The sequence below is a fragment of the Dermochelys coriacea genome, chromosome 5 (genome assembly GCF_009764565.3).
Source record: "Dermochelys coriacea isolate rDerCor1 chromosome 5, rDerCor1.pri.v4, whole genome shotgun sequence".
Classification (NCBI taxonomy): Eukaryota; Metazoa; Chordata; order Testudines; family Dermochelyidae; genus Dermochelys; species Dermochelys coriacea.
Genome location: NC_050072.1, coordinates 34,764,576 through 34,786,021, shown reverse-complemented (window position 1 = coordinate 34,786,021; position 21,446 = coordinate 34,764,576). Strand labels below are relative to the sequence as shown.

The 21,446-nt window shown below is 38.0% G+C and overlaps 1 protein-coding gene across 5 annotated transcripts in view; it reads left to right on the top strand.

The window, feature by feature from the left end:
* The window catches only part of ARL15 (ADP ribosylation factor like GTPase 15), a 333,479-nt gene that overhangs the window by 76,456 nt on the left and 235,577 nt on the right, over positions 1-21,446 (top strand). The window contains exon 2 of one of the 5 annotated variants that reach the window (XM_043514389.1): positions 13,091-13,198. The exons of the other annotated variants lie outside the window; for them this stretch is intronic. Coding sequence (XP_043370324.1) covers positions 13,196-13,198 — 3 coding nt within the window. The 5' untranslated portion in view covers positions 13,091-13,195. The remainder of the gene's footprint in view (positions 1-13,090; positions 13,199-21,446) is intronic. 5 annotated transcript variants of the gene reach the window in all.

Here is a 21,446-nt window from a genome sequence, read left to right as displayed (position 1 = left end):
ACATCTTGAATGCTGTGAACGGATGTGGTCATCCCATCTCAAAAAATATGCACTGGAATTGGAAAAGGTTTGAAAAAGAGCAATAAAAATGATTAGGGGTATGGAACAGCTGCCATATGAGGAAAGATTAATAAGTAGTCACTTTTCTGCTTGGAAAAGAGATGACTGAGGCCTATAAAATCATGACTGGTATGGAGAAAGTAAATAAGTAAGCATATTTACTCCTTCTCATAACACAAGAACTAGGGGTCACCAAATGAAATTAATAAGCAGCAGGTTTAAAACAAACAAAAGGAATATATTTCTTCCCACAACACACAGTCAACATGTGGAACTCCTTGCCAGAAGATGTTGTGAAGGCCAAGACTATAACATGGTTTAAAAAAGAACTAGATAAATTCATGGAGGATAGGTCCATCAATGGCTATTGGCCAGGATAGGCAAGGATGGTGACCCTAGCCTCTGTTTGCTAGAAGCTGGGAATGGGCGACAAGGAATGGATCACTTGATGATTACCTGTTCTGTTCATTCCCTCTGGGGCACTTGGCATTGGCCACTGTCGTAAAACAGGATACTGGTCAAGATGGATCTTTGTTTTGACCCAGTATAGTCCTACTTCTTATTCAGCCAATTGCTGAGTGGACTTGTAGGCTCTAAAGTTTTACGTTGGTTTGTTTTTGAGGGCAGTCATTTAAAATAATTTTACATTTGTAAGTTACACTTTTCACGATAAAGAGATTGCACTATAGTTAAGGCTATCAAGTGATTAAAAAGTTAGGTGATTGCACGATCAAGTAGTAATGGAATATCATTTATTTAAATATATTTGGATGTTTTCTACATTTTCAAATATGTTGATTTCAATTACAACACAGAATACAAAGTGTACAGTGCTCACTTTATATTATTTTTGGTTACTAGTATTTGCACTGTAAAAATTTTTCAATTCTCCTCATGCAAATATTGTAGTGCAATTTCTTTATTGTGAAAGTGCAACTTACAAATGTAGAATTATTAGTTTTACCTAACTACACTCAAAAACAGAACAATGTAAAATTTTAGAGCCTGCCAGTCCACTCAGTCCTACTTCTTGTTCAGCCAATCACTCAGACAGACAAGTTTGTTTACATTTGCAGGAGATAATGCTGCCTGCTTCTTGTTTACAGTATCACCTGAAAGTGAGAACAGGTGTTCTCATGGCACAGTTGTAGCTGGCATTGTAAGATATTTACCTACCAGATGCGCTAAAGATTCATATGTCCCTTCGTTTTCAACCACCATTCCGGAGGGGGACGCATCCATGCTGATGACGGGTTCTGCTCAATAACAATCCAAAGCAGCTTTCTTTTTTGGTGGTTTGGATTCTGTAGTTTCCGCATCACTCTTTTAAGACTTCTGAGAGCATGCTCCACCCTTCACCCCTCTAAGATTTTGGAAGGCACTTAAGATTCTTAAACCGTGGGTCAAGCGCTGTAGCTATCTTTAGAAATCTCACATTGGTACCTTCTTTGTGGTTTGTGAAATCTGCAGTGAAAGTGTTTTTAAAATGAACAACATATGCTGAACCATCATCCGAGATTGCTATAACATGAAGTATATGGCAGAATGCGAGTAAAACAGAGCAGGGGATGTACAATTCTCCTCCAAGGAGTTCAATCACAAATTTAATTAATGCATTTCTTTTAATGAGCGCCATCAGCATGGAAGCATGTCCTCTGGAATGGTGGCCGAAGCATGAAAGGGCATACGAAGGCTTAGCATATCTGGCACATAAATACCTTGCCATGCCAGCTACAAAAGTGCCATGTAAATGCCTGTTCCCACTTTCTGGTGACATTGTAAATAAGAGGGCTGCATTATCTCCTGTAAATGTGAACAAACTTGTTTGTCTTAGCAATTGGCTGAACAAGAAGTAGGACTGAGTGGACTTGTAGGCTCTGAAGTTTTACATTGTTTTGTTTTCTTGAGTCCTGTTAAGTAACAAAAAATGTACATTTGTAAGTTTTACTTTCATGGTTAAGAGGTTGCATTATAGTACTTGTATGAGGGTGAATTGAAAAATACTATTTCTTTTGTTTATAATTTTTACAGTGCTAATATTTAGAATAAAAAAATATACATTTTGATTTTAGTTACAGCACAGAATACAATATCTATGAAAATGTAGAAAAACATCCAAAATATTTAATAAATTTCAATTGATATTCTGTTTAACAGTTTGATTAAAATGGTGATGCATTTTTTTGAGCTAATCGTGTGAGTTAATTGCTATTAATCGACACCCTAAGTATAGTACTTGTATGAGGTGAATTGAAAAATACTATTTTCTTTTTTACAGTGCAAATATTTGTAATAAAATAATATAAAGTGAGCACTGCATACTTTGCATTCTGTGTTGTAACTGAAATTAATATAGTTGAAAATATAAAAAAAAATCCAAAATATTTATAATAAATTTAAATTGGTATTCTATTTAACAGTGTGATTTAAAACTGTGATTCATCACGATCAATTTTTTAAATCAGGTTAATTTGTTTTGAGTTAATTGCTTGAGTTAACTGCAATTAATTTATAGCCCTAATCTGTACACAATAAATGAAGAGTAAAATATAAGATCAAAACTTCATGGTGACATTTTTTTAAAGAAAAGATGGTGTGAAAGAAAATTAAATATCCTAGTATTTTCATGCTGAATAGATTCACTTGTTTAAGAAGTGGGAAGACTACCGTCTTCTCAAAGAAACGTATCTGCGGATCTTCTCATCCTGACGAGAGCCCAGGTATTTGGGGCCGTTGTGGGAATTCAGTTATATGTTCTGTAGAAAATGAGAAATTGCATCTATGGCTTTACAATAATTGTAATTATAGCTTTCACACTGATACAGTTGACCATTATACTAAATTATCTCTAATATCTACCAACCACAAATTACTACATATGGTAACAGGTAGCCTGGCTTTATTGCCATGTTTCAAAGTAGCAGCCGTGTTAGTCAGTATTCGCAAAAAGAAAAGGAGTACTTGTGGCACCTTAGAGACTAACAAATTTATTAGAGCGTAAGCTTTCGTGAGCTACAGCTCACTTCATCGGATGCATCCGATGAAGTGAGCTGTAGCTCACGAAAGCTTATGCTCTAATAAATTTGTTAGTCTCTAAGGTGCCACAAGTACTCCTTTTCTTTTATTGCCATGTAATCAGAGAGACATAAATAACTATGTACTGTAATTACATGGCAGTTACCACATAACTGAAAGTAGTTACGTGGTGGTGTATGCGCTTTGCAATGTTGATATCTTTTTTTGCTTTCATAATGACATAGCACACATTTTGTCTCTATTTTTGTGTATTTAGTATTTACAGTATGATTATAGAAAAGGAAAAGTCTTTCATTGAAGTGAACCACTTCATTGCCCTTTGTTTCAAGTAGCGTGCGTTGGCTGATACCCTCTCTTTTTTGTGTTTTGCTAAATGATAGTCTCTGTGGGTCAGTGGGGAAAAACCAACCTTTTTGACTAAATCTGGGATTTAATAGGTATAGCATCTCTATCATGGTTGGGGTGGGCTTTTCAGATGTTGTCCCAGAAAACTGACCAAGTGGGCACAGTTGTTCTGTCCTGTAAACTTCTCTCTCTCTGTGGATTAATGTTTTGCTATCCTTGTTGTTTTTTCATTCAAATGAAATGACTCAAATGAAATAGGCATGGAAAAAGTCTTTTTGGTATTCCTTTAATTAACTGATGTATCCTTTCTATTGACTTCTGTAATCGGGTTTATTTTGTTTTCTAAGAGAAAGGTGGTGTTTGTGCATCGATCAAGAAGTAAAACTGATGGAACAAATGTGCTTTATTTGACAAAATGAGATTTTATTTTATCAGTTTAAATGTATATTTATTTTCCTTACTTATGGAATTGGGCAAATAATTTGATAATCACATTACATACATTTTATATAATCTGCTATTAACATCTACAAACTATAAAAGTTTTAAAAAAAACTTTTCAGGAAGCTGCATATGTATATTTACAAATCTAATTAAACTGTTCCTCTTTTACTTTTTTGTTGTGTGTAGGTGAGAAGCATATTTTGTTATTGACACAAATATATTGCAAGAGAATCTATTAATTTACATTTTTAAAGATGGTTTTTTGTTTGACTCTGTTTTTCCTTAAGTGGTAATTAGAAGAGCTCATGTAGATTTTAAGCATTCTTAGATTAGACCCAACTCTGGCTTGATTATGGAAGGTTTTTACAATGAAACTCGTCAGTAGATGGCAATGCTGTTCTACTGCAGTCTTGTAACTGCTGAAATATCAGGTTTTTTTAGCTTTAAACTCTGTTTAACATATCCTTCATGTCTATTCTGTTTCTGGAACTCTTGATTATAGTGATATTAAGTATTTTAAGTAGAATTAGCTCAGTCACGTAAAAACAATTATCAGTATTGAAGAAAAAAGAGTGCAGGTGTTTATATATAAAATAAATATATTGGAGTATGTATGGATGCCTCAGGTGTATATGTTGTGTGATTTAACCATGCCAAAAGTTTAGAGCTAGTTTAATATTGTACAATTAGTTATAAATAAGCCTTCATGTTAAATGCAGAAAGCATTGCGGATGTAGTTGTTTGTTTCCTCATCTTTTCTCGATCTTGTTTTGTTTTTCCCTTTTAAAGGTTACTTTTTACTAGTTTCTACTGCAACTTCTGTTGGTAGTGATGCACAGGACCTTCCCGTAACTGTCCCATTCTCCTCCCCGTCCCCCATTGAAATATTTCTTTGCAATTAAAACTTGATTCATAATTTACTAGTCTTGAGAGTCCCAACTCGGTTCTGGGAATACATCTTGGCTCTTTCTTCAAGATCATGGAATCTTTATAAATAAGCCTCTTTATTTGTTCCCTAGCAAACCTATGAGAGATTCAGTGATCGCTTGTTTTGTGCTCTGTGCTAGTCTGTTGGCAAGATTCACTTTCTTAATAGTCGCCATGTGAAATGGGGTGAAACTGTGTTTTATGTATCACTTTAAAAAATAGTAGTAGAATAGACCCTTGTTGTAATTCGCACACTGTTAGCTGAAAATTTCTTCAGTGCAATATGAGTATCCCTACCTACTGATATATTTTGCTCTTTCAAGGTTTCTTTTAAGGATTTTATTAAAGTAAGATAAATATACACCCTTTAGTAGTGTTCAAAATTTAACATACCACAGAATGTACAATTTTTTTCTACATAATTAAATTTTTAAGGGTGGATATTAAAATTTGGTAAGATTGTCCTCTGACCAATTTATTTTTTGAAAATGTACCTCAAGTGCTTTACAAAATGTGTTTAACTGCTTAGCATTTTGCTTTGGTATCTTGTGTGCAAAGGCGCATAGAGCAATAATGGTCTGAAGGACTTAGTAGATACTGTAAGAATTGCTTATAAAGTCTGCATTGTTGCAACAATTTTGCAGTGAAACATTAAGTATTTTTGGTCAAATTAGATATGACTTTAATTTTGCGTGTTCAGAGATAAATAATTAATGCATTTAACTGACAAACTTAAAATGCTACATTTGGGAATATTGATAGTTAAATACGTGCAAGAAATTAGTAACTATTAGTGGTTACAGAAATGAGTTTTGCTCATCCCCACACTTACGGTGAAGATACAACTTAAATTTTATAATAAACTAGAATAGTATGTTTAATTAATAAATTATACATTTTATATGTGAAAGAATCACCTGTCTTGTACATATCAGATACATGAATGGGAGCCACATTTTTAATATTATCTACATCAAAATGGAATAAAAATGACACTAAACAGCATGGTAGATTCATAGTGTAACTTTTTCAGAAATACTCAAAACCATTTGCCAGAGAGTACATCATTTACAAGCTGAATCAAAAAAGCAAATAAAGTTTAAATGAAACACTGCACCCCAAGTCTTCACAGTGATCAAAATGCATTGTTTTTTTTGGAAACTTATCTTACTATCGGCAGATACTTCATAGGAAAAATATAGCATATCTGATACCTAATTCTATTACGAAGCCGATCATAACTTTTCTACAGGTTGTTGCAAAATGCTGTGCATGTAAAAATAATAATAATAATAAATAAAAAAAATCTGGTATAGAATTTTTTTAAAAAAGCTCTGATGAAGGCAGTCAGATATTAAAAATAACATTCTAGAAAATTTGTTGAGGTGAGGCATGCAGAGAACAGTTAATTATGCTTTCAGTGTTTATGGAGATCAAGTTTTATGAACTTAGGTTTTGCAACATAGATATTTAGCTTTTATTTTTAAATAAAATTTGAAGCTAGATTGTAGGAAGTTGCATTTCGGGGGTGGGGGAGTGTAGAAGGAAAATTGGCTTTGTTTCTAGTTTCTGCACAGCCAGACTTGCTCTTATGTTTGTAATATTTAGAGAAGTTCAATAGGGGGCCCTGGATGCTTTGATCTAATGCCACAGTGCAGTTTAATGAGAGAGAGGTTTTCAATATTGTCTGCAATATTGAAAATTCTGCCAGCTCAGTCTGATAGAATAAAATGTAAGATTTACACCTTGGAACCCCTCTCATATTTCTGGGCATTGTTTCTTTTTGAAACAGGTAATTACAAAAGTCCTCAGATCAATTTTTGTAAAGGGGCTCCCTGATGGGTGCCATGACTGAAGTGTGACATGAGCCTTTTCCAATACAATGGGTGGCCTAACATTCCTCTGGAAGGCCAAGCTCATTAAATATTCTGTTCTTTTTTTCCACCCTCTCCCCCTTAGCTCGACTCAAGCTAAGTCTGAGGTTTCTTCACTGAGGACTTAGGAAAATTGCTTAGAGTTCTCAGATTGAATTTTTTATGTGTATGACTTCATGATGGCATTAGCATGTGCTTTGATCCATGTGTGAATGGCACTGGGTCGGCTCTTATTGCCATATCCAGATGGTGTTACAGGGAACAAACAGTTGTGTTTTAGGATTTCTCAATAGACTGTCTAGACTGGCCTTGCAGCAGACAGATACAGCCACCCATCAAATTAGCGTTTGTCAGATTTATGGTAATGGTTCACCAAAGCCTTCCTGTCATTGACATTAAGATTTACGCCTCCAAAGTTTTGTCGTCTTCTGCAAAACGGAAAGTCTGATCTTTTTAAAAGTAAAAGAGGAAAAAAGGTAATAAAGAAAATAATTTCCAAATTAAAGGGCAACATTTAAAAAGTGATTTTTTTTAAAGTAGTATCTGATTCTCACAGCTGGATTGATTAGGGAAACCTTTTTTTTCTTCCCCTTCAAATGATAATACGGATGTTCTGTTCTAGTCAGTATCTCCCATATGCCCTTTTGGAAAGAAAAACATGTATGTGGATTACTACAGCTAGATTTTGCACTTTCATGTTACACTGGAGTAATATGAGCTGCTCCCTGTACGCAGTGGGAATAACCTTTTGACAGGCAGTATGTCCATTCTCAGTGGAAATGTTTTTCCAAGTCTGGCCAGACCTCCTTTGATCACGCCACCTCAAATGTAGGGGTCATAGCTACTATGCTATGTACTATGGCTGTTGACCAGAGAAAGATGATTTGCGGAGTGTAGAGGAATATTTAAATATAATCCAAACACTTTTTGTGATTATCAGTATTTTGTGTGGCAAAGCTGATGAGTGTGCTGGTCTGGAGCATTTAGGAAATTTTAAATTACTCTGAATGTAAATTATTTGGCTGGAAGCAAGAGTGTGTGTGTGAGTGTGAGTGCGTGTGTGTGTGGATAGATAGATAATATATATAAAAAATTTCAAATGACAGAATTCTAGTGCTCATCTTAGATTATTAGAGCTGTAGGAGTTCAACATGCTAAGACGTGTTTTTGTATTTGTTAAAGATAATTGACAAATGGTGAAGAACGTAGTGGGGTAATTAAAACATCCAGACATTACTGGTCAAGCAAACACAAAAGTGTGTTCAGAGGATGATTATGCTTAATGAAGATACAGGATGTTGTAAATTTTTGGAGTGACTGTCATTTTAGAAAGTGTCTCCCATGTTTGATATAAATGACAGTAATTGCTTCCTAATGCAAGTCTTATGTCTTGGTCTTTTGATTTTGGTAGTATCAGGACATAAAATATAAACAAAAGATACCTTTGTATGTACAATAGACAAAAGATTCACCATAGGAAAATTAAAACTGGTTCCCTCCCACCTTCCCGTATGCATTTAGGGCTCACCTCTGCTCTGATACACAGCAGCACACAGTCCTCTACAGTGTAGAAAAAAAAGCTAGCTCATTCTCCACAAATCCATAATCAGTGATTCTGATGATGTCCTCTTATTTTATTGAGCAGATTTCAGTGCTTTTTATTTTTTTTTATCATCTTTGCTGACTGACACACAACTTTCATCTGTGGAAGTATCTTAATGAAATGACAGGTTTCAGAGTAGCAGCCGTGTTAGTCTGTATTCGCAAAAAGAAAAGAAGTACTTGTGGCACCTTAGAGACTAACAAATTTATTTGAGCATAAGCTTTCATGAGCTGAGCTGTAGCTCACGAAAGCTTATGCTCAAATAAATTTGTTAGTCTCTAAGGTGCCACAAGTACTCCTTTTCTCTTAATGAAATGGTTAGGTTATCAGAGAAACAAATTTTTAATAGCAGATTAAAAATGATTTCTCTCTTTGATTGTGGATATTCAATTCTTATAAGTATTGTTTCTGATTTGTGGGAAGACTAGTTTTTAGCTTTGTCACACTGTCTCCGTATTGTATATTTTATTGTCTAAGTGGGAAAAGCAGCCTTTTTCTCCGATTATTCTTGAGTAGAGTGTAATGAATTTCTGGTTTTTATTTTATTTTAATGTTATTTATGCCACTGAAATTTGATTATATGCAGTGTGAAGCTTTTATGAAACAACTTCATCTTTTAAACACATTTAACTTTAGTTACCCATTCACTATATAGCTTTGCACATTTTTAAATAGCCTCTTAAAAATTGATTAAAATATTTTAATCTTCAATTTCAGTGAATTTGGTGAAATGTGCAAGAAACCTGGGGGCAATATTTTCCAAAATCTAATTACTGTTTTTCTTTTCCTATTTCTTGAGTAGAAGGGGAAATCCCTTACCAATCTTGAAAGTATTGGGACTGAATTCTTTCCTGAAGTTTCAGGGATGCAGACTTGCTGTGAGCATGCTTTCTTTTAATTTTGGTTTGGTAAGAGCTTGAAATGGAAAGGTGCTGCACACTTTCCAAGATTGACTCGTTCTTATCAGATTAAAGAAACGTACCGTGAGTTTGAATTTTTGGAGATCACGATTTATCTATGGTCTTGTAGGATATAATATATACTGTCGCCCTCTTCAGTGGATATGGTTTATTGCACTGAACACTACATTGTTACATGCTGGGAATGGATTTAGCAGAGAAGGGAGAATAGAATGTCCTTTTAGGGCAGCCCAAGCCTATAAAAGATAACAAGGAAGGACTGTTAACAAAACATTGGCCAGATCCATGAAATATTGGTTTGTTGTGTTGCCCTGTTTGAGTTATTTTAAAATTCTGAGGTGAATCTAAGTAGTTACGTACTAGTGTCTAGGGACCTGACTGAAGCTTGCATTGTGCTAGTACGAGGAAGTCCCTGCCCCAAAAAGCTGACAGCCTTCAGAGAAGACAAATACAGAGTTAACTTCTCCTACTTTATATTCACTATTTCTACATCCAAGAATCACATTAGCCCTTTTGGCGAAAGCTTCTCACTGGGAGCTTATATTCAGCTCATTCATGATATTCATGATTATCCACCATGAACCCCAAGTGGTTTTCAGAATCACTGCTTCTCAGGATGGAGTCCCTTATCCTGTAAGTATGGCCCGCATACTTTGTTCCTAGATGTGACTTTACATTTGCTGTATTAAAACACATGTTGTTTACCTGCATCCAGATCACTCTGTATTGGCGATGTGTTCTCTGCATTATACCACTCTCCTGATCTTTGTCATTTGCAAGCTTTACCAGCAATTTTGTTTTCTTCTAGGTCATTTGATAAATGTTTTAAATAGCACAGGATCAAGAACTGATCCCTGTGGGCCCTCACAAGAAACTCACCCATTCAATGGTGATTTCCCATTACATTTGAGACCTCTGTTAGCCGGTTTTTAATCTATTTAATGTGTGCTATTTTGATTTTTGTATTGTTTGAATTTCTTAATCAAGATTAGCTAAAAGAAGGGACAGGTGACACTGAAGTGTGGGGGAGAGAAGGTGAACGGAGGAGGGGAGAAAGAGGGAGAGAAGGAAAAAGAAGTATGGAAGGTAATAGGCATAAGTCTGACATCAGTGTGCAGAGATCCCTGCTGCAACTGCTTTTTGTCTGCTCCTTCCATTTGAGTCTCTACATGTCTTCACTGCAGTTAACTTGGGTGTTGTCCGTAACCCCGTGTCTGTCCACATATGAAACCCTGTCACCAGTGTTTAGTGATGCTTTAAACCTGGGCTAACAGGTCTGTCTGGATATATAGCCTAGAGCTAGTCTGTCTGGATATATAGCCTAGAGTTAGTTACTTTTACTTGGGGACACAGGCTAAGTCTCATGAGTGCTGATAGTCCTCCAGTACTGTCCCACAATTCCCCTGTGTGCCTAGGAGGACAGGTGAGTTCTGTGAAAGAAACATGAAGCAGCTTAGCTTATTGCAGCACAAGGAGCTGTGAGATAGGTCCCCAGAAGTCCTAGCAAAAGGGAAGGATGAGCACAGCACCAGTGATGACAGAGTAACTCAGATGTGGCTTTGCTGTGTGGTTGCTAACAACCAGGCTAGGCCAACTCAGGTGTTCAGACTTGAGTGTGGATCACCAGAGTTAATTCTGCAGTGCAGACATACCCTTGGTTCCCAGCCTAGATTCACACAGGAGTTTTTCTTTCCCAAGCTCTCATGACTGGGACACGGGCTGGTGTGTGTCAACCCTGGCAGTCCAGTTGCACCGAGGGCTGAGATAGGGGGCAGAAGTACCCCTGGATGGTTTAGTACAATAGGAGGATGTTTGTTGGGGTGGAGTGGCACCAGTGAAGTCAAAGGGCTCTAGTGAAAAGTCCAGCCCTCATCCAGTTCCTGGGGAGGTTTCTGGGTTTCCTACCAAAGTGCTGTCCCAGGACTTTGTTTTGGCGATGGAGCTCAGTGGCTATTAAAATGGGGGAACTTTTTTCTCATCCCTTCCACTGATATCAGAGCCTTTTATGTTTTGGGGAGAGCTTAAAAAAATCCGAAGACAGTCCAAAAACATGCTTAATTAAAAAAAATCATCTTACCATTTTTGAACCTTTGGGGTTGGGAATACTATATTCTAAATGTAGGGAAAATGTGATACCTGATATGATCATGTTAGCAAATGCTTATTCTTTAAACCAAGACCATTGTTGCTTTCCAAAACGGGAGCAAAACGAAACTGACAGTTCTTAATTTCACCATTGCCCTGAATTATGGCATTCTTAGCTTCATGCTGCCGCTGCTACTTGGGAAGCTCTGAGCAGCAACAGAGGCACTAGAACAACTCTCTGCAGTCAGAAAGACAGTATTATGTCAATATATTTTCAGCAGGTTGTCTTTCCAACCATATGAGCTGAAAAATCTGTTAAATAAAATATTCATTTCTGCAGAAATAAGTTGTTTAATTCCCTCTATACATCATGTACATTTTCCTACTCATCTCTATGAAATAAACAAGTGGATTTTTTAAAACTCTAATCATAGATTTTTTTTTTTCCTCCTTTTTGACCGTGAACATGAACGTAAGCCTGGTCTATACTCATGTTGTACGGGTGTAATTAAAATTGGTTTAAAAACAATTTTTAGGTAAATTGGTGCACACCTATGTGTAGACAAACATCAGTTTTGTATCATAAATATACATATTGTACAATGGTAACAAGATTCTGGGTATTTTATTCCATGTTTACGGTCATCGTATATAGTTTTTGGAATAGTTTAAGCATTATTTTCTGTGCAGTTACACATTTTCAATTTGAATGAGCTGTGTTGACTCTGGAGCCTTCTGTTGCTGTGTGTAAGATGCATTAAATGTTTGGTTTAAATCAATAAAAAACATCCTTTTGTATGTTTCCTTCTTTTCCCTATTCCAGATATATGGTGCTCTTGCTATATTGCAGAGGGTTGACAATGATTGCTTTCTAAAGCTTATGCCTTTAGGTAATTGTTTTTCTGTAGTAGTACGTTCTTAATAGCATTCTTAATGTGCTGTGTATGAATAGGAAAATATTAAAAATCAAGCATCACGGCTGAAAAAATATTGTGCTTGATAAGAGGCTTGGCCAACAAAATGTGCTATTCACCTGAAATGGATAGTTGCTCTAACAGAGCAGAATACCAGGTCCAACTGGAACAGGGAAGATAAGTGGAACTTGAAGGTAGACAAAATTCCATACCTTCTTCTTTTTTCATAACTTTTTCCCACATTGCAAGCGTAGAACTGAAAGAATCTTTCACATTTCAGTCCTCCTCTGCCTAAGAAAGTAATATCCATATGTTGGGAGTTCCCCTCATCTTTTACATTCATCATGGTTCAGCTCTGTCTATCTTGTGTATATATGTGCCCATTGCGTATATATGTGAGTGCCTAACAAAATTGCTTGAGGCAATGTGAGACTATTCTGCATTCTTTCCTCATATGACATTGTGCATAGTCTTTAAAAACATATTAATTGCTAGCTTAAGGGAGGTGAAACGGGGCCATTCTTTAGCACCTGTATTATGTGACAGGAAGCTGTTGAAAAGAAATGAAACTTGAATTTCACTCTAAACAGATGTCAGATGAGTGGCCATTCTGCAGAATATGTCAGACTGTGGCCAGTTGCTGAAAAAGTGAACCTTGTGCTGGCACTGCCCACTCCAGTATCCTGGTGATGACTGTGGATGTCAGGTCACAGAGAGATGGTCCACTCCACTTGAACACCATTAAAATCAATTTCCAAATTGAATCTGGTAGTGGATCAGTCCTGGTCCTCCACACTACACGAACGTCTGGTGAGCCTTCTTCACATATTGCTTAGTAAAAAGTGCTGCATGTTACATCAGCTTGAACATTCTCATTCTTAGGTGTAGTGCATGGCACCATTTCTGCCTAGAAGTGAGGAATACATGGATCACTATACTTGAGTCCACATTCAATAGGAAGAGGTGCCACCTCCTGGTCAGCCAAAGATGGTAGGAGTTTCTAGCTACTGCTGCTGTGTGTAAGCATTTAGGAGTGTTATGAGTACCTCAGTTAAACATCACATCCAGAATGCAGCAGTATTGTACCTGTGCACGCCATCTTCTCTCAGTATTCATTTTTAGAATCTAACCTACCCTGTGTTAAAACTGGCTATTCCAAAAAAATGTGTATCTACAAAAATAGAACTATACATTTGGAATATAGTGCACCAGATTCTAATCTCACATGAGCACGTATGCTTTGTAGGTACCAGGTCATGCACAGCATGTAGTTGCATCTAAGACTAAAACCAAGCCTGCATTATACAAAAAGACCACAGCAGCTTAAATGGCTTATGCATCAACGAGAAGACAAGGCACCCTGTGTGAACTGTAGCAAGACTTCTGGATTCTGTGTCATTCTGTTTTTGCAAACTGGAACTTCTTTTGGAAGCCTCATTCAAACTGAGGTTTTTAGTTATGAAAATGAATAACAGTAAAATAGCTCTGGGGTTATTTGGGTTTTCATATTAAATTAAGTTGATCTTCCATTATCCCACAGTTTCAGCATGTTAAGGCTTGTATTGTAGATGTCAGTGAAGAAACCAGAAATTTAGGGCTTTTGGTTCCTGTAGATGGGTGGGAGGTGGCTTGTGATTGTGGGATAAGCATATTAAGTGCAAGTCTGCTAACATGATCAACAATGAAACAGATAACAATATTTACATGCAAACTGTCATCTTTGGGGTGTCAAATGTGACAACTCATTGAGATGAATCGGGCAGTTCACCCTCACTTTGTTCTTTGATTTGTATAGAAACAGACTCAGGAAGATGAACACTACATTGATTTACACTTAGAATATTAGGGTTGGAAGAGACCTCAGGAGGTCATCTAGTCCAACCCCCTGCTCAAAGCAGGACTGACACCAACTAAATCATCCCAGCCAGGGCTTTGTCAAGCCGGGCCTTAAAACCCTCTAAGGATGGAGATTCTGCCACCTCCCTAGGTAACCCATTCCAGTGCTTCACCACACTCCTAGTGAAATAGTGTTTCCTAATCTCCAATTTAGACCTCCCGCACTGCAACTTGAGACCATGGCTTCTTGGTTCATAGTTTCAAGATTTTCTTCACAACTGTATGGGATAGAAATCCTAAATTAAGAAACTGTTTTCCATAATATATATCCCGCAATTGTGGTAGAGACTTTAAAATATAGAATTAAGGTAGATTGGGGGATGGAGAGTACATAGTAGCTTCTTGTAATTTTCTTTGTCATTATTAACAAGATTGTTCTCTGTTGTACTGAAATGAACTGTGTGGAGTAGCTTAAAAGACTATACGTTAGAATGGGATGAATGCTGTTATGTGATTCTCTGTGGTGTATGGTACTAAGGGGAGCAAAGCCAACTCAGTTCCACAGTAATGGAGTGAGGGGCCCACACTGAGTGGAAAATAAAGCTGCACAGAATATCTTTTCATTTCCTATCCCTTCACAGTATCTATCTGGGGAAAAGGTGGAGGGAGGTGTTTGGCAGAAGCCATTAAGGTCAGATCTAGACTAGAAATTTTTGCTGGTATAATTGATTCTTTACCACACTTTTACATTGGCAAAAACCAAACCCTAATGTAGACAGTTATTCTGGCAAAATAACTAGGGTAAGGAAAGAGTCCTTTTGCCAATATAGCTTGTATTGTTTGGGAACTGGTATAAACTATGCCTGGATAGGATAAGCTGCAGGCTTATCTGCGCAGCTAGTTAGTGATTAGCAAGCGGGGCTGTGAATATACAGTGCGCTAGCCTGCTGTGCACTGACTGACTTTATGGACCCTGCTACCACTCACTAAAAGTTCTGTTGTGCACAGTAGCAGGGTCCACACAGCCATCAGTGCATGTCAAGCTAGTGCACTGTATATTCATACCCTGACCATGCACTAACTAACCATGTAGACAAGAATCTCCACTAGGAGGGTTTGATGGTATAACTATACCAAAAAACCCTTTCTAGTGTAAACTAGACCAAAGTGGCATGTCACCCTGGCTATACTAACAGTTTTGAAAAACAAAACAACCCCAGAATGTATAACATGGTTAGAGCATTACTTTGTCTCTTCATAGAATATCAGGGTTGGAAGGGACCTAAGGAGGTCTCTAGTCCAACCCCCTGCTCAAAGCAGGACCAATCCCCAACGCTCTTGAAGAGTGTTGTTCACCTTTCAAGGTCTCCATCCACCTTAAGTGTCACCAGGAATGTCAAAGCGTAGCTGTAGTGGTGGAGCCAAATGTGACACAACAAACAAGCTGGTCATGATGATGATCTTTGAGGTGAAGTGGTCTGAAAAGCCTTGACTGAGAATCATCCATGTGACTGGAGGGGATCTATGAGGCTTGACCCTCACCAATATCTGGATCTCTGCCCACTCATTTGAGCTCCTCTCCCCTCCTCTCTTCCTCACTGGTGCAGTGAGGAAGATGCTGCAACACAATCTTCCCCCTTGCACAACTTTTCCCTGTTCGCTTTTATGCAGAGTGGGACTATAGTGGCAAAGTAGGTATAGAAAATATGCCAGCATTACACGTTACCTACCTTCATTGATCAATTTGTCATGGCAAGATATTATTCTGATATCCAATCCTCAGTGTAAATCTGCGTAATACATCTGTGTAACTGAGTTTTAGTGCTTTTGTCTCTAGCTATCAGTAATGAACACTGCTTTTTTGATAAGTAATTTGAAATGACTCTAATCACTCAAATTCTTTTGGAAGAGTGATTCAATTGAGCTCTATACTAAAGTACCAGAAAGTAGATTCATGGTACAATCAGTGCAGGAAACATTACAAGAAAATCACTCTTCTCCTGCTCATGGCACTTTCTTCACTAAATCTAATGAATATTACAGAAATAGTTTGACTATCCTATGTGCAATATGGAACTGGAATAATTTTAAAAATACAGTTAAGTTTTCTGTCATAGGAAATGGGAATTGTCCCTGAGAAAGATCCAAGAAAAGACTTCCTGTAGTCAGACAAAATAGTTTAATAAAAAAAGGGAATACATTATTGTAGATTATCTGACAGAGAAATAAAACACAGTATGTAGATGAAACACGGAGAAAGTCTTGCACTACTTTAGAGGGGTTTATAACAGTTTGGATCAGAAGCATGGTCAATACGTGTATCTCAGAATGCATCTTAATTTTACCTTCAGTAAATATTGTATGTAAGAAATTGCCCTTTACTTGGCATGTTGGTGATACAAAGGAAGTAAGAGTTTAGATTTTGTCTGAGCCACAGGATAGTGATAATTCTTGTTAAAATAAGCCATCTACAGTATGCACTTAAGGGAAATTCAAAGCTATTACAGCAGACTGCCTGCCAAAAACCTTAACTCACTTATGACAGTCTAATAATGCTAAATTCTTTGAACATGTGTTGAAAGGGGGAAGCTGAAAGGCCTAATTCCTGAAAATGTGGGCAGCATATAATTGCATTAAAATATTTGTGAGTTAGTGTAATAATTAAGTAAAAACTTATACAGATCTCATGGTCTGTATTTTTTGGTACATACATATTTAATGGTATGTGCAATTGTTGACAGAAGTTCAAAAATTGAACAAGAAAATGATCTATTTTGTGGGGGTTTTTTTCAGCTTTTGCAGAGGCATTTACAAATATAACCTATGCAGTTACCATTCGGTTGTGCTCTATTACCAAGTAGTATTCTTTAACTGGAAGGTCATCATGAGACTTTGCAGAAGTTGCACAGATTAGTTATTTTTTATTTTAAATAGAGGTTTATATGGCCACATCAAACCAGCATAGGGTAAATGGGTGGTAGAATGTAATTTGAGGCTAGATTTAACAGTCTTCTAGTTTGCTCTCATTAATGGCACTTGTCCTATGTATTTGCACCATAGCATCTCTCCCTCTCCCCACTGTGAATCCTATATCATTTTAAGTTGCATCCACCTAAAGGAGGTGAGCAGCAGTCAGTAGTGAAAGAACAGGTTAAGGACTATTTAGAAAAGCTGGACATGCACAGGTCCATGGGGCTGGATCTAATGCATCCAAGGGTGCAGAGGGAATTTGTTGATGTGATTACAGAGCCATTGGCTATTATATTTGAAAATTGGTGGAGATTGCGGGAGGTCCCGGACGATTGGAAAAAGGCAAATGTAGTGCCCATCTTTTAAAAAAGGGAAGGAGGAGAATCTGGGGAACTACAAACCAGTCAGCCTCACCTCAGTCCCTGGAGCGGGTCCCCAGGGAATCCATTTTGAAGCACTTAGAGGAGAGAAAGGTGATCAGGAACAGTCAACATGAATTCACCAAGAGCGAGTCATGCTTGAAACCTGATTGTCTTCTACGATGAGAACTGGCTCTGTGGATATGGGGAAAGCAGTGGACATGATATAGCTTGACTTTAGCAAAGCTTTTGATATGGTCTCCCACAGTATTCTTGCCAGCAGGTTTAAAAAAGTATGGATTGGATTAATGGACTATAAGGTGGATAGAAAAAAGCTGGCTAGATCATCTGGCTCAATGGGTAGTGATCAACAGCTTGATGTCTAGTTGGCCACTGGTATTAAGCAGAGTGCCCTAGAGATGGGTCCTGGGGCTGGTTTTGTTCAACATCTTCATTAATGATCTGGATGATGTGATGGATTGCACCCTCAGCAAGTTCGCAGATGACACTAAGCTGAGGGAAAAGGTAGATACGCTAGAGGATAGGTAGAGGCTCCAGAGCGACCTAGACAAACTGGAGGATTAAGCCAAAAGAAATCTGATGAGGTTCAAGTGCAGAGTCCTGCACTTAGGAGAGAAGAATCCCATGCACTCCTACCGGCTGGGGACCAACTGGCTAAGAGGCAGGTCTGCAGAAAAGGTCCTGGGGATTACAGTGGACGAAAAGCTGGATATGAGTCAGCAGTGTGCCCTTGTTGCAAGAAGGATAACTGTATATTGGGTTGCATTAGTTAGGAGCATTGCCAGCAGATTGAGGGGAAGCAATTATTCCCCTCTATTTGGCACTCGTGACGCCACACCTGGAGCATTGCTTCCAATTTTGGGTCCTACACTACAGAAAGGGTGTGGACAAATTGGAGAGAGTCCAGGGAGGGCAATAAAAGTGATTAGGGGGCTGTGGCACATGACTTGGGAGGAGAGGCTGAGAGAACTGTGTTTATTTAGTCTGAAGAAAAGTGAGGGGGGGATTTGATAGCAGCCTTCAACTACCTGAAAGAGGATTGGAACTCCATTCCAAAGAGGATGGAGTTAGGCTGTTCTCAGTGGTGGCAGATGACAGAACAAGGAGCAATAGTCTCAAGTTGCAGTGGGGTGATCTAGGTTGGACATTAGGAAACATTATTTCACTAGGAGGGTGGTTAAGCACTGGAATGGGTTACCTAGGGAGGTGGTGGAATCTCCATCCTTAAAGATTTTTAAGGCCTGGCTTGACAAAGCCCTGGCTGGGGTGATTCAGTTGGTGTTGGCCCTGCTTTGAGCAGGGGATTGGGCTAAATGACCTCCTGAGGTCTCTTCCAACCCTTATGTTCTATAATTCTATGTATGTAAGAAGTCCAGTCACACACTTGCTCTGGAGAATTCAAAAGTGTATCAAAGTATCTATTCTTTATGCCCCATTTTCTATTTTATCTTAATTGTTTAATTTATTTTTAACGAATGAGTTTTAACTTATTCTTTCCCTACTAATATTGTTTAAGCATGTACTCTGGTTATGCTGAGCTGTTCCTAGAGTTTGCTCCTTTGTGTCTGACATGGGAGAGTAATGCTTCTAGAAAATACCACTTGAATACTATGGCTGCTTGGAATTGTTGGAAGTATGTAAATGAGAAGCTGAGATTTGAGGATCATAGAGAAGAAAATGGAAGGTGGAGGATCAGGAAAACTAGTCAATAGTATATTGTGACAAAGCTCTGTCCTTGCCCTCCCTGGGTCCCGCGTTTCCTGGCAGATTTCGCTAGCCTCAGAGACTCACTGTGACCTTCCATATAACCCTTCTTTCTCTAGAGACAAGGGTCACAGTCTACTGAGCCATTTTCATTACAAGCTAGCGAGGGAGGTGAGGAGAAGTTATTTTTCCTTCCACAGTCTCTGTTGTCTCCCAGTCTCAGTGATTAAACGGGGCAAAGGTGTGTGTGTGGGGGGCGGGGGGGGAGCCTGGGCCCACCCTCTACTCCAGGCTCCAGCCCAGGGACCCTAATAGTATCAGCTATGGTAGCTGACCTTTTAGAAACATGACATGTACAATTCCCTCGGCTACTTCCCCCACAGCAGCCCTCACTTCCTCAAGCTCCACTTCACTCTTACCTCAGGGCCTCCTTCATTGTGCCTGATATGGTGTGTACTACTCAGCCTCTCCAACTGCGCAACTTCTTCCCACAGCTCCTGACATGCACACCCACCTGACTAACTGGGAGGCTTTTAACTAGTTTCAGCCAGCCCCTGATTGGCTTCAGGTGTCCCAATCAGCATAGCATTCTCCCTGCCTTCTGGAAGTTCTTAATTGGCCCCAGGTGTCTTAATTGACCTGGAGCAGCTTCCATTTCACTTAACCTGGTACCAGGGATTTGTTTAGCTTGGAGCCAATATATCTATCTCCCACTACTTTTCGATAGCCATCTGGCCTTGTCCTGTCACAATATTTTCCATTAAGCCTATACTCTTTAATATTGTTGGAAATTCTTTCATATTGTTACCGTGATCCACAAATATATGGTTAATATATAACAGTTTTTACATTGTTCAATACTCAGTTTACCAATGAAGCTAAATACTTTTCATCTTGAACATTTTTTAATGTGTTGATAGATGAAAATCAAATTGTAATGATTTTAAAAAGACTTTTATTAGAACAAGATTCAAAGGTTTTTCACTAGTTTTTAGCTAGATAGTATACCCAGATAAAAATCTTCAAATGTTTAGACTGCATCCTTTATGGTTCATTTGAATTTTGTTTCTGAATACAAATCAAATATGACAATGTGTGAGCTCTAAAACTTTCATTTGTAATGCATCATTTTCTTTTTAATTTGTTTTAGAAGGACATTAGATTCATATTTTCAGTTAATTGTGTCTTTAAGAAAAATCTTTAACGCAAGATAAATGTGTATTTATTGATTGTTAGACAGTATTGATTACAGCTATCAGGGTATTGATACTTCCTCATCAGTTATTGGGAGTGGACCATATCCACCCTGACTGAATTGACCTTGTCAACACTTGTTCTCCACTTGTAAGGTAACTCCCTTCTCTTCATGTATCGGTATATTCCTGCATCTGTAATTTTCATTCCATGCATCTGAGAAAGTGGGCTTTTTTACCCATGGAGGCTTATGCCCAAATAAATCTGTTAGTCTTTAAGGTGCCACCGGACTCCTCGTAGTTTTTATTTAGAATGACTTTCACACATCCATGGTTTAGCGTAGGAAGTTGCAGTATGGTGGGTTGGGGCAGAGGTTAGGGTAAATCTGAGGCCTTTCACTGTTCCTGCAAAAATCTATCCAGGCTTCGTAAATTGTAAACCACAGAAATCACTATTTACAATACTAAGTAGAACTTGTTCTACGCCAGCTCCTTAATGTTTATTATTCCAGCTGTACCTGGCATACTCTCATGCTTTGTTGAGCTGATTGCCTGTCCTCCCCCATCAAAATATCTCCAAGTTTAGTGGAGGGTATCAGTTGCTGAGAACTAAAAAAGTTCAGTTCAAATTTAAAATCTTTCATTGAGTGGTGTTAATATTTCTATTCACAATAATTGGTTATTGAGAAAAGCCTCCTAATCCTACCAGAAGAGGCAGACAGTTACACTGCTTCCCATTTTGCAGGTAGGGTAACTGAGAAGTTGCATAAGGTCATTTTTTGTATATGTGGGAATAGAATTCAGACCGAATAGAATAACAGACCCGGGTCTCATCTGTGTTGAAACATCGCCTTTCAGAATGAATGTGTCAAATCTATGTGCTTGGCTATGATGCCAAACTTTGTTTTAATCACTTTCTAAGACATACTCTTCCCTCTGTGCTAGGAATAGAATCTTGGAATCCTGACTGCAACCATTATACTGCTGTGTAGCAAATAGTTGTGTAAACAACTGGCAATGTAGGTCATGTCCACAGCTGATGATCATCTACTACTGCTACCAGCTACTCCTTTTGCTGAAATGATAGTGATAGGTCTCTGATGTGAACTTGAGTGTTCTGGATTCAATCTCTGCTGATGATGCACGCAGGATGTC